At 36.9% G+C, this 15,048-nt stretch overlaps 1 protein-coding gene across 1 annotated transcript in view; it reads left to right on the forward strand.

Moving 5' to 3' along the window:
• Nucleotides 1-15,048, forward strand: part of hormad1 (HORMA domain containing 1) — a 93,634-nt gene that overhangs the window by 12,467 nt on the left and 66,119 nt on the right. The window contains exons 3-4 of the mRNA XM_028793155.2: nucleotides 8,946-9,009; nucleotides 11,252-11,288. Of these exons, the coding sequence (XP_028648988.1) occupies nucleotides 8,946-9,009; nucleotides 11,252-11,288 (101 nt within the window). The remainder of the gene's footprint in view (nucleotides 1-8,945; nucleotides 9,010-11,251; nucleotides 11,289-15,048) is intronic.

Below are 15,048 nucleotides of genomic sequence, written 5' to 3' on the forward strand. Positions count from 1 at the left end.
TATATTATTACTGATAGTTGCACTATTACTTCAAGGCTTCAAAAGCCCAGGTGCATTACACAGTATTCACCAAACTGAATTCTGTGTTCGTCTCTCCGACCACCAGATCACAAACCCAACATTTAAACAATATTTAAGTTAAACTTGTGCGATACCCATTCATACATCCAGTTTTTCGGAGCCTCGTCACACCTGCCATAAAGTTCTCTACACTGAACATACACCTGGGGACCCCTTACAGCGAGGGAGCAGCACTACTGCCACACTACCGTGCATGTTTAATACCTGCTTTAATGCACTTCATCATGAAAATGATATCAAGTATTTATCTTAGCATTCTAAATTTTCAGAGAGCAGGAATATTATACAGTGAACGGATTCTGTATGGTGATCACTGTCTCCTCTTAGTGCGGAGGAAGTCAGTTTAAGAAGCGTAGCGATTATCAACTGGGTCGGGGAACACAACACAAAGCATTTAATGTGCTATATAACTTATGACGGGGTTTGAGAAAATCTAGTAAATTAAATATTCATTTTACGATGAAGTTTAGTTTACGATGTTCTACTTTAATGACAAAGTACGAGAATAAAGTCAACATGTCGTCACAATATTACACAGTACCCAGGTACATTACACTGTATTGAAAACAAATAAAACAAGTACAACTTGGCTTGCAGTATTATCCAGTAGTATAGAAACAGTATTTACACATCTGACCTTTTAAAACTAAAGCATCTCCAGGCGACAGACGTGACTCCTTTTTTTCGGCTCTCTGTCCATTTTCACTGCGCGGCATACCTATGCTACCGCCCACTATTTGGTGGTGTAGCAGTGAAAAGAGCCCTAGTGCAACAAATCTGTGTTTAGCGGTGTAGCAGTGAAAAAGGTCCCCACTTGAACAGTTTCCCGCTGCGCCATGTTCCGAACGTCGTTTAGGCAATTTAAACCGGTGTTGCGGTATAAAAAAAATCCATATCATAAAAAAAATAAAAAACGGTTTTCGGTATGAACCGGTATACCGCCCAGCACTACTTCGAAGCCCCGTTTGAAGCTCGTCATGACGCAATCTCAGCACTACGCATGTCTGAGGCTTCGGAGCCCCGTCATGATGCAATCTCAGTATGCATGTCTGCGCAGTGCTTCTAACCAAGCTTGACGATTCTAGTGTGCATGTGTGCTTAGTGCTTCGAATCATTATTCATCGAGCTCCCGTTTGAAGTACATATGGCATCAACAGAGTTCAAAAACTCGACAGAATTCCCATTGAAATGAATGTTTGTGGATGATCCATACATGTTAAATGATTGTGCCCAATAATACTTTATGGCAAAAAATAAAATGATAAATTATACATCATACAAATGCCGACTTGTAGAATGCATAATGCTGCAAAGAAGAGCTTTAGTAATATGAGTGATGACACATCTCTCACTATAATACTCTCATAAATATCCATTCTTCACCTCATGCAACGTTTTCATGCAACACTGAACGTATGTCATATAGTATACATCTATATATCATTGTTTTTGTCTTCATTACATATATACATACATACAAAACATGCATTATATACATTCACCCTGCTGAAAACAGTAGTGGTGCAGCGGTAGCGTTGCCGCTCCATAATAAGGATTGTGTGGGTTCGGGTCCCACATCCACCCATTGTGAATTATGACCCAAAAGAGTCTGTTTTTCTTTTTTTTTTTTTTTCATTTAACAGCAAATTCCACCGTGGACCGAGAGCGAGCAAGGCGAGAACACTAGTAAAGATATATCAAATGGAAATGGGCATCTTGTTTTATGTCTATAACAAAAAAAAATTTGAGTGACGATTTCAACTGTTATTGTAGTTGTTGATGGCGGGTTTAGCGGTTTAAATTTTTCTATATTAAATTAATAAGGTGGAATGTGTTCTTACTTTGAGTGTTGGGGGGGGGGGGGGGGGGAGAGCTACACGGTAAATGTGTTAGTAACTGGGATTGCGCCTCTATAACTGGAAGATTGCTTAGGAATGATACAGACTGGACAACTATATGTTTTAGGAAATGTTTTATTATTGCACTGTGCTGTGACTAAGACAACTTTTACTGATCGGCTGTCCGGACCCTGAAGATGTGTTCATGAGGAAGGGATACTGTTGTTAAAAGCAAATGCTTTTTCGGCAGCAGGTCCAGATGTATTTATCCCCATGCTTTTTGTTGTTGCCTCAGTACTCAAGAGGATCTTTAATGCCGACCGTGATGCGTGCAATGCTCACTTGATACATGCACAGCTCACCTCGGAGTGTCCCGTGTGTGTCTGTGTGCCAGTGACTGAACTTTGCCGTGTCTCTTAGCCTCTCTGATGTGCTCCGGATTGACACCTTTGAATGTTTGGTGCAGCAGAGCAAATTCAACCTGATCTACCATAGTGGGTTTGTTATCACCTTATTCAATGGAGGGGTTCATGGAAGTCAAATGGTGATGAATAGAAGATGAATTAATGTAAATACGTGAGCTGCCTTATGCAATTAGTCATTGCATTTTGATGGCGATTCTAAGTGGGGATGATTCCCGAACAGATCTCTTATACGATCCTTCCACAGTATCTCTCAAAATTATTTCGTTCAAATTGGTTATAAAGATTTCACTCGAGATTATTTTTTTAATTATTATTAATTATGATGAGTCTTTAGTTTGGTTCGAACTTGAGCTAGCACTACGCTCAGAATTTGAAAAGCAACCACCTTAGTTAATTGAGCCACTGACGGCGTCTTTTCTCGTGGCGAACTCTACTTTTGAGCTCCAAAAAATATTGTAAAGTATTAATAAATGAAATATTTTAATACTTAATCGAATAATAACATCTGTGATTTAAGGATGTCACCTTTTCTTTCTCAAATGTGCTTACCCATATCATGGCAAAGTACAGGGATAAACCTTTATTTTCTGTCTACTCCGTGTTAATTAAGTCAGACCAAAGAAAACATTTAAGGCTATTAAATGTGATCTCAAGAAAAGATGATGGTTAATTATAATACTAATAACAGGAGCGATTATAATGATACAGTGCAAAAGTAAATACTAATTGAAAGAGCCGGGAATCCATGAGTGATGCGTCTTATTTTGTTCAACTCTTGCTATCGCATAGTGCATTCTGCCTGTCGGCGTTAGTTATATTTATATTTTTTAGACATCAGACACTAGAAGCTGCTGACGAACCCTTCTCTTAGTTGTCAGTCTGTGGTTGCGAAAAAATAAGAGCAATACGAGTTGTAACAGACATCATTGAAGTGGATCATAAGTTTGTGTAACGTTAATGAAAATGGCCAGGAGGTGTCACAAGAGTGGTGAGTGTGAAATGCTTCGAAGCTTCGATACGATTTCCGACACAATTGCTTCAAACGTGTTGATCCTTCGTGAGGCTTCACTCCGCCCATCACTAAAGGTATTTATTCAAAAAAAGCAAATACAGCAACAATGGCTCTTTCCTTTTGAAGCAGCCTAAAAAACAATCCTTTTATACTTCAATTCAATTCAAATTACATAGTCCTTTATATCATGTGTCATTCGTGGAGCTGAATAATGATTTCTGTTGAACTTGCTGCTGAAATTAGGGTGGAGTGCCCTTTTTATATGAAAATTGAAGTGAAGGAGGGTTAATTGGTAGCCTTGTGCATAATTAAGATGCCTTGAGAAGATAGGCAACACCTTCAGTAATCAGTTTCTTGTGCTTGTAATGTGATTGCTTCTAGGTTGTGATATTGGTACCTTAATTTTGTTCATGATGAAGATTGGAAGTTTACCCTGCCGTGTTTAATTAAAAATAATTAGATTTTTTTTTTAGGTTGGTGAGAATGTGGATTTTAGGGTAGGCTTTATAACAAATAACCATGGAAAAGAGAGTGACTCTTAGCTTGAAACTTGTCTTGGTGTTTACTTACTATACCTGTGGCTGCAGTTATCTGTGAGGAGTTTTCTTCATGTTTGTGTGGTACTTAGTTTTTTTTCTCACATCCTAAAGCTCTATGTTTTAAATTGATCTGTTCCCATATAAATGAGTGTTTTCAATGTAGCCTGGTGCTGCGGGGATAGGCAATGACTCCATGAATCATTGAACTAGATAAGCAAGACCACATATCTATATCCATTACAGCCAGAGGATGAATACAAAGTCATTTTTCTTTATCATGAATGTATATGGTGCTTGTTTTAGCCAGTTATTCTTGCCATTATTATATATAATCCCCTCATTCAGTTGTCAGACACTGCAACTTAAAATCGATGCAAGACAGTGCTGAGTGGTTAGCAACATCATGCTCTCATTACAGGAGCCAGTAATGTTTTTTTACTACTGAATCCACATAATTAGATGAAGGTGGCAATAATGAAAGAATTTTTTTTTCTTGAAGGGGCAAGTAGGATTTTCATGTGTTGTTAAATTAAATTGGGCGATATTTTAAGTAAATTAACTATTCCCTCAATCCCTTGCTGAAAGTCAAGCTTTGTAACTGTGCTGTTGCCAACAAAAAATGAAAAGTGCAGGCAATAGATTTTACTTATACATCTTTAACACCTGCCTGTTGCATGCTACCAACAACTGTCCTACAATTGCCCTCCTCCAAAACTGAGATTGACATACATGGCATACCTTTACTCTTAATATGGAGGGTGCAACACCCCATCCCGAAAAAATGTTACATAAAAACATCCAAAACAGGTGAAAAGGAGCAATTACTTCTCTGATTTTAATTATTTTTGAATGTTTGTCTAGTTATCCTTGCAATTGGAGTTTTGTGCATGTCCTTAAAATGAAAAAAAAATGCAATAATTAAAATATTTTTTTCTTTATTGCAGTATAAGAATTTAGGAACAATAGCTGGTAATACAATAATTGGCACCACACAAGAAGCAAGTCAGTTTACAGTGCACATACACTCACTCGTCACAGGACACTTCAGTGTTACCAATCATCCTCAACGTGTACATCTTACAGATGTGGGAAGAAACCCATGTAAAATGTGTGTAAACCGATGAGAACACATTTTGTTAACTCTAAAGAGTCTGTCACTGGGCTGGGATCTGAACACTTAAATCTAAAGTTAAAAAAATACATTTGGATACAGCTATCTGCAGCTTACTGAGGACTGTTATTTTGTTTATTATTTGGTAAAAATTAACAGTCATAGTCTATTTCACAGAAATAAGGTGAATTAACATATGTCGACAAATTTCAGTGGGGTTGAGTACAAACTGCAGCAGGTACGGGTGTGTTTGTATTGAAATACAGTAAGTACAGGTGCATCAGGGGTGTGTTCTTGCTCCTACTCTGTTCAATGCTTGTATGAACTGGGTATAGGGCAAGGTCGTGGGGTTCAGCAGCTGTGGGGCATCTGTTGGTGAAGAAAGATTCATGGATCTTGACTTTGCTGATGATACTGTGATATTTGCGGAGTCAATGGAGGCTGTGATCGGGGCACTCGAGAGACTGAGCGAGGAGTCCGAGTGTCTGGGCTTATGAGTGTCCTGGATAAAAACCAAGATCCAGGCCTTTAATGACCTCTTCGGCACAGCCATCAGCAGTGTGTCTGTTTGCAGAGGGAGTGTCGACCTTGTCGAGAGGTTTACTTACAGTACCTTGGCAGTGACATTCATGTCTCTGGTGACTCTTCCTATGAAGTCAGTAGATTGATTGGGAGAGCATGGGGTTCATGAGGTCATTGGAAAGGGGTGTATGGCACTCCCGATATCTATGCAAATGACAAAGGTCCAAGTCTTTAAAGTCCTGGTGCTTCCTGTTTTGCTATATGGTTGCGAGGCATGGACGCTATCCAGTGACTTGAGATGAAGACTGGACTCCTTTGGTACTGTGTCTCTCCGGAAAATCCTTGGGTACCATTGGTTTGACTTTGTGTCGCGGTTGCTCATGGAGTCCCGAATGAGGCATATTACCTGCATTGTGAGGGAGCGTCAGTTACGGCACTACGGCCATGTGGCACAATTCCCCGAGGGTGATCCAGCTCGCAGGATCCTCATTGTTGAGGACCAGAGTGGCTGGACCAGGCCAAGGGGTCGCCCACTTAACACCTGACTGCGGCAGATAGAGGGTAATTTCTGGAGGGTGGGACTGGACCGTGTGTGTGCCTGGGGGGGTTGCCAACTGGGATCCCAAGTTGTTTCATCATGTAGTGGGTGCGGCAACGCACTGTACCAGTGCATGCTCCCCAACTTGACTTGACTCTTATTAAAATGGTGACTGCTTGCTGTTGTTTTTTATTAATATTTTTTTATTGAGGATTTACAATTCTAGTTTAAGATTGTCAGCTAAATTTTTGCAATATAAGCCAGTGAAGAACTATTAAAAGTATAATACCATTTGCTCCCTTAAAGGTGGTCACAGTAATTTGAAAAAAAATAAAAAACAGAAGACCAGTATCTGAAATACATCATTCACAAGACATTGCATCTTGATTTTTGCCCACTGCTAAGTGTCAGTGTGCTACATTAAAAAAGTAAAAAAGAAAGCTTATGTGTGCTACATAGGTTTGTTAATTTCTAAAATTTTATTTCCTTAGGTGTAGGACAAATCTTTAGCTCTAATCTACAGGACGTCTACAATAAAATTATATTTTTACAAAACTGTTGTGAATGTGAATATAAGGTGATACTTTTACCCACTTCTGCAGACATCACTTCATTTATGCTGTCTGTCCTTTGGCGATTCCAAGTCAATTCATCTGCGTTTTAAAATGGACTTGTATACTACAGTGAATTAATTTTAAGTACATGATTTTGCAAAGTGTTGTTAAAGTTTATTTTATTTAATGTAGTCTGCTAATTAATATGATTGAATTATTATCATTGATAATATTTTTAAATGTCACTCATTGTTACAAAAATATTTAATATTGAAAAAAAAACAGATTTTTTGAAGTAACAAAAAAATATATAATGCTCCAACTATAAAATCAGTAAGTTTGATTAGAATAAATGATAATCGTACTTCTTCTGTTGCTAGTTCCCAACATTAATACGCAATCTGAATGTTTTTTCTACTATGTGCATGGTATTGATCATTTCAATAAGTATGAATCCTAATATTTTTTAAACATCCATATTTTTTTAATGTAGAATTAGATCATATTTTTTTAATGTAGAATTAAATCACTGCCAAGGAAACACTATTTTTTTTTAGTATGAAATTGATGTTAGAATTAAAATGTTTAAAATTTAAGAAGATATTGGTTACCATGGACAATTTTTTTAACAGTAGCTTAATCTAAATTAAGATATGCAACCAGAAGCAATACGAGGAATCAATATTGCTAACAGTTTATGTTTATGATAAGTTATGTTAACCTAAACCAGGCATTAAAACTGTTATTCAGTATTACTAGACATGTTTGTATAGCTGGTCATTAACAATGATAAAATGATGTGAATTTAATACTTAAGGCATCAGTAAATTTTAAATGTCTTGATATTTTTTCACACATATATAATATTCAGTCACACCACAATGAATATTACAGCAATTTAGCATTTAATACCTTTCCGTTTCCAAACGCTGAGGGGAACTGTTTGCTTTCATTTTCTTACTCAAAGTTGTGGAACAGATGTGGCACATATTGCAATTCAGTTCTCAGATACAGTGGTGCTTAGATTGAGACATTTGAAAGTATGACATCAAGCTTGGAGTCTTTCTGATTATTACACATAAACATCCATCCATCCATCCATCCATTTTCCAACCCTGCTGAATCTGAACACAGGGTCACGGGGGTCTGCTGGAGCCAATCCCAGCCAACACAGGGCACAAGGCAGGAACCAATCCCGGACAGGGTGCCAACCCACCGCAGGACACACACACACACACACACACACCAAGCACACACTAGGGCCAATTTAGAATCACCAATCTACCTAACCTGCATGTCTTTGGACTGTGGGAGGAAACCAGAGCACCCGGAGGAAACCCACGCAGACACGGGGAGAACATGCAAACTCCACGCAGGGAGGACCCGGGAAGCGAACCCAGGTCATAAACATTATACAGTATTGTTTTGTAAGTTCTAAGTGTAAAACACATGCCACAAAGTGTTTTTTGAATAATTTCAAAATATAGTAATGAAAATGATAAAATACAGTTTTCCTTGTAGCACTAAAGCTCATCTTAAGAAAATTATCTCCTTTACAATCACTCTAGGTGATGAATGTCATCAGACTGTCTTCTTTTGCTAGGAAACTTGGCGTCATTTTTGATTCCTCTCTTTCTTATTCTACGCACAAAAAAACACAATAAGAAACTTTCTTACTTCTGCCTCTGCAGCATATCTTGTGTTTGGTAATTTCTCCCCTTTTCTAATGCTGAGAAACGTGTTCTTGCCTTTATATCTTCCCACATCAACTACGATAACTCCTTACTGGTAGGTGCCCCTTCTAATCTGTTATCACAGCTCCAGTTGATTCAAAACTCTACTGCAAGAGTCCTTACAAAGACCCACACCAGTGAGCACATAACACCCATCCTACCCTGCCATCACTTTCTCTCTGTGTGACCTCGTTTGTCATTATGCTCCTGTTCGCCCAATACAGTCCACCGATTGTAGTAATCTTGTTGTGCCCCAAACTAACCTGAGCATTATGGGTGACAGAGCCTTCAATTCTAGTATTTGCATTTTTGTATTTTTTTCTGGTGCATTATCTTTTATTCTATTTCAATGCTTTGTATATTCTGTATTTATCTATATTTAGTGTATTTTTAGAGTATTTTTGTATCCAATGTTATAGATGCCTTGTTGTTCTGTCTGAATTTCTGTAAAGTGCTTTGAGCATGGAAAGGGTGCTATATAAATAAAATGTATTATTATTATTTATTTCATAATTAGGATTTTACCTTAACCAAAGTCTGAATGCAAATTTAGATTACCTATTTTGTTTGTACTATACTTTTTCCTTTACAGATCTTTGTGTAAAAATTCTTAAGCAAGATAAATCATGCCCAGGATCTTCACAAATAGTAAAATGGTAAGCTATTTGTAGCAAATGTAGCATTATACAAAAATCTTGAAGAATGTTGTTTTTATTAAAGTTTAATTATGATATTGCACATTAAGTCACAGAAACACCAGGATAACTTTTTATATCAGACCAGCCTGTATTTTAAGTTACATTTATTATAGCATAGTATAGAATGGATAACAAGTACCCTTTGTATAAGTGGGGCATTTGGCCTGCTTTCACCTATGCGAAGTTGTCATTTCGTTCTTTAATTTTTATTTTTACTTTAGCAAAGGGTACAAAAAGCCACTGGATATTGATAATTGTTGCCTTTCTGTGGCCCTTGGTTACACCGAAATATTTAATCTCAGTTTACATTTTTAAATAGCTAGAAAAGTATATATTTTCAATAAATTTTGTTTTCCTTGAATATCATCCATTGTTTATGCCTTGGTGTATTACTGCTTATAATCCTGCATTCGGTTCTGCCATGACTGCTGTGGGCTGGTACCCTGCCCAGGGTTTGTTTCCTGCCTTGCGGCAGCTCCAGCAGACCCCTGTGACCCTGTAGTTAGCATATAGCGAGTTGGATAATGGATGGATGGATGGGTTCTGCCATGATGGATTTCATTTGAACCAGATGAGCCACCCCCATTCAGGGCAAGCATATGAGTAGGTTAGTCAAGGATTGTTTAAACAATGGAATGGATTTGGTTGTGGGCATGAGATTTTGGACCGTCCAGGTTTGTAACTTTACATGTAGGGATGGACAGTAGTGCTATAACAAATACACATGGTAAATTAATTTCCAGACCCTAGTTGAAGTTCCAAATAAAATAAGTAATATATTAAAATTTAATTGCTTTAATACTGTTGGGGTTGTATATAACTGAGCATAATTGTGATATTAAGGCAATAACAGAAATCTAGTTGACAGATTGGGATTAGTATAATAGTATAATATACTAATATACACAGATTTTAGGAAAGTTAGGCAAAAAATAAAAGAAGGGAGTGGGTTATCACTTACGTAAAACAGAATATAAATGCTTGTCCTCTTTATTTGAATTATGAGACACATCATAGTATGGAGGCCTGAATTTTACTAAAAAGTATTAGATATAGAGGCCTTATTTTAGGAGTGTATTATAGACCTCCCCAATTTAGGTGAGGGCAAAATGGTGATTAAAGCATTAAGAGTCAAATGACCATAATAGAATACACTTCACTGTGTTTTGATAAGGCAGAGATGCAAAGACTAAATTGTTAGGTTTCATTTTAATAGGGTAGATTTTGAACAGATATGACACAGTTTGAAAAGGTTAAACTGGGATACTCTTTTAAACATAGAAACAGTAGAGCAGCAGTGGGAGAGGTCCAGATCAAGCTCATACTGACATTTGGAAGCAGAAAAAAAATCTGCAGTGGTTAAATAAGGAGATAAAAAGAAGCTGCGAAGGAAAACATCTGTATAAGTCATATAAATACTAATAACTGTAGTGCTAAAAGTAGGGCATATAAGAGCAACCATCAAAAAACATATTAGCAAATCTAAAAGGCAATTCAAAAAATTGCAGAAAAAGTGAAAGATGGCCTAAAGATATTATTTCATCATTTTAGTAGTTAAAGAATGATTAAAGAGTAGCTGATGCATATCAGAAAAACTAAGGGAGAGGTAATTTATAAAGACAGTGAAATAGCAAATGCTCTAAATTTGCATTTTTCTGAAGTTTTCATATGTGAAGAAATGAATAACCACCCAGCAGCAACAGTAACTACTAAGGGTATACTTAATGATTTGGAAGTTATAGAGGGTGAAGTACTCCTTGGATTAAATATGCAGAAATCTAACAAATCACCAGGACCACATAACATGTATCCTTGAGTGCCTAAGGAGGTGATTATGTGCATATATAAACTCTTCACTCAAAATTTTCAATAGTCTGTGCACAGAGGGGAGATTCCTAAAAGACTGGAAAATAATAAATACTAGGGGGCTCTGCCCCCTGCTCGCTTCGCTTGCCAACCCCCGTGGCCACACGACTGAGCCTCTCAAAAGGCGTCATGGTGCCCCTCCTTTACAGAAAGTCATAAAAAATAATATGTGGTAATGTGGCATTATGAGATTATTTCCTGGGGATTAAATTATCATTGGGGCTTTAATAATTGATGCTATGCTGAATAAGTGTACTTTATCAATCAGGTTTGTTTGCTGAAAGTGTTCTTTTTAACTGTCTGAGAGTATAACAGAATATGTTCGTTTTTATAGGATGTTGGGTTGTTATGATGCTCTGCAAAAGAAATACGTAAGTTATTTAAATATATACTGTAATTATACTCCATAACTTATTTATAATTATATATTTGTTGTATCTATTTCCATTGCAATGTTATAATAGCACTTAAGAAGAAATGGGGAATGATCTGCAAAAATTTTGGAAGTTACCATGTTTAAAGATAAGTTATTATACACCATCAAAACTGAATGAAGAATTATTTTCAGTTGTTGTGATAAAAACACAAAAACACCATTTCTTACATGCTCATACTTATTAAAACTCACGGTCTGTTGAGATTTCTTTTACTTACTTATTGCTTGGTATTCTAGAGACCCCAGTGCAGTACTTGTAAAAATAATAACAGTAATGATACAGAAAATTAAAAACAAAACTCCACCCCCCTGCTAAAAAGTTTTCAGAAATGAGATAAAATTTATAAATGACCTTAAAATATTATTGCACCAAATAATGAGACAGTTAATGGTTGTAATAAAAGCTTGCATTCTATAAACCATTTAGTTTTTAATGGAAATAAGTAACATAGTGTATAATAATACATGTAGGAACTGAGAAATTAATAGATTACTAATGACATACTTATGAACTGCATTGATCATTTAAACTTCCGTTTAAATAATTGTGCAGGAGCAAGTCAGACATGTAAATTAATAAAGATCAGTACAGGATAAATAGATATGGGAGATTTCTAAGGGAACATTGGTAATGCAATCAGTTTAATTATAAAATATGCAAGATGGCAGTGGAAAATTCAAAGTAAATCAAAAGATGTTATTATGCTTCTAGACAATTAAAATACAGTAATATAAAATAAATTAATATCATAATACATAAGAAATTGATAGAAGCAAAAACTGAACTCTGTGAATATCTTAAACTTTTAGGACAATGTGGGGATACTTTTTTAATGATAGGATATAATTTTATGAACAACATGTATTTCTTTAGCACATTTTCATACACAGAAAGTAGTTCAAAGTGCTTTACAGGGTGTCAAGAAAAGAAAAACAAATTAAATTATGTAAGAAAAACAATAAAAGAAAAGTACTTATATATAATATTGTATTCTAAGTCTCTTAAGTCTCTAAAGATGAGTATGATGATATGGTCAAATTCCCTAAGAGGACAGAAAAAAACAAAAAAAAAAAACTTTAGCTAAGCTGGAGAAAAAAACAATCTGCAGAGGTTCCAAGGGCAAAAGACCATCCAGCGTCTTCTGGGCATTCTCCATAATATAAATGTTTAAGTCATTCCTCATTTTTTACAGGCTTTGTCCCAGAGGATTTGGTACAGTAGGTCTTGTTGAAAGCTGGAGAACCCTACATGAGCATTACAGGTGGCATTACAGGTGGCTGCACAAAGCCTCAGACAGGTGGTAGTGGTAGGGGTGGCTCAACAGAGAAACTGGAAAAGACAGCAGAAAAAAGTGGAGATTAGTAATGATTGCGAATCCCGAGGAATATGATAATTCTATGTGTGTATATTCGATTAGGACTAAAACTAAAATGTTGCTATGAAATATTCATATTAAAATGGATTTTTACTACTATTAGAAGATTTGTAGTTATGAATTGGAATACTAGGGGACAGGCACTCCAAAATATAGGAAGGAGCAAAATTATTTAAAGTCAGAGTCCATGATTGCACCTAAAATTTTCCCTCTGCCTTGATTTTTAATGTTAGAAATCATGTTTATTTTTAACACCCTCATCTTTTGCCAACCAGTAAGAGTTTTGTTTTTTCTTTATTCAGCTAGAGAAAGTTACTACTCATCCATTCAGAAATGGAAGTAAGACATTGAATATGAGAGGTCAGAGCTTCAGGGTCATCAGGTAGTTCACCTTGTGTTTCGATATAATTTGGTGTAATGGAAGCATGTATATTGAAAAAAGCAGTGGGCCCAGTATACAGTAGATTGTTGTGGTACACCACATGTAATATCATGGACTTCCCAAATACAATCACAACAAGTTACAAAGAAATTTCTACCAGCTTGAAACCAGCTTAAGAAACTCACAGGGAGACTCACCAACTGACTAAAGTGATTTGTAAGAATACTGTGGTCTATGGTATCAAATGCTGCACTCGGGTCTAAGAGAATAATTCATGCAATTCATTTATTGTTTTAACCAGTACAGTTTCTGTACTATGATTTGCTCTAAAACCTGACTGAAGCCAAGGATAGCGTGTTAGTTTTATTATATAGTAATACAATTATTGATTTTTGATATCACTTGCATAGTGTTTAAAAGTATATTTCTGCATGTATTTTTTATATGTAATGCATAAATGGTATCAAGATTAAAAAATAGGAGATGTTTTAACCATGATGCTGCTTACTTGCAGTGAACATGTTATCTTACTGTTACGTGGCTTTCATCATATTGTGAGGGGCTTGGAACAAATTTGATTTCATTTATAGAATTAAGGGTTGCCACAACTCTTTGTGGGGAGAGAGACCATGACCAAAGTTTTCCCAACTTAGTTTTAGCAAAAACTTTTCATTTTGAGCAAAGATTTTCAGATAAATTGCCCAGTGAGCACTACTTAATATTATACAATATAGTTATCTATTCATATTTAATAATCTTTATACACTAGGGGGCTTCGCTCGCCAACCCCCCGTGCCTGCTTTGCTTCCGCAGTTTCAGATGCACGTTGTAGGCGCCTATGTTCATTGTATTTGTCCATGCTGGCGCGTTTTTGTAGCTCTGTTAGTTGAGCTGTTTGGTTCTGGAGCCGAGACAGTTTTGCTTCCACGGTTTCAGACGCGCGTAGTAGGCGCCTACGTTTATTTTCTTTATCCATGCGGGCTCGTGTTTGTAGCTTCGTTAGTCGAGCTGGTTTGTACAATCCCAAGCAGCACATTATTCCTAACTTCACTCCGCAGTAGTGCCACTCACAATATGGCGGTGACGCCTGCGCCTTCACTCCACAGTAGTGCCACTCACAATATGGCGGTGACGCCTGCGCCGTCCGCACTATGTTGGGTTTCACTATGCTGTGTAGGCGCCTTTGCCTTTCGTACTTTCCCGCGCCTTCCGTTCTATCTTTGTGGACCTGTGGGGCCTCCGTAGCCTCTTCCGTTTGAATCTGGGCTGCAGCGCAGAATCCTCTTTTTTGTGTGTCCGTGTCGGTAGTCGTTAGCTATGGGCGCGTTGTTGCTTCATTTCTCATTCACGTCAAGAGCTCTTTCGTTTTTGAGCGGTGACTCCTTCGTGCGTGGTGGATCACACTTCGCTGGCGGTTTATGAGTCGCGCGCTGTCGGCACCTGCGCAGTACGTCTCCTGCGTCCATCGCCGTGTGCCTGGGTCCATGCCATCCGGTTTACCATTCTCGGTTAGTAATATGGATTTCTGAACACACTTGAAAATGTACTGTATTTATTAAAGTGTCATTTTTATTTAAACATTTCAAGCACAAACATCTACTTAAGTCATTCACTCTTCCCTGAAGTTAAAACAAAAATGCATGGTGCCATTTTAAAACATGCATTTCAACTAGATTATTAAAAGAAAAAAATCTCATTCAAAGTTCACTTGCAATTGTTATAAACAGTAACATTGAATTGGTACCAGAGTCCAAAAGCAGAATTATGGACTTGCAAACATTATTACTATACAGAAAAATATTTCATTTTTTAAGAAATGTTTTTTACCCATCCATCTATCCCTACATCTAATCCACTAGAGCCTAACCCCAGTGTTCAGAGCCGGCCTGGACAGCATCAGGCTAAAGAATAAATTAAATCCAGACACTAAAATGTTA

The sequence above is a fragment of the Erpetoichthys calabaricus genome, chromosome 2, assembly GCF_900747795.2.
Source record: "Erpetoichthys calabaricus chromosome 2, fErpCal1.3, whole genome shotgun sequence".
NCBI lineage: Eukaryota > Metazoa > Chordata > Cladistia > Polypteriformes > Polypteridae > Erpetoichthys > Erpetoichthys calabaricus.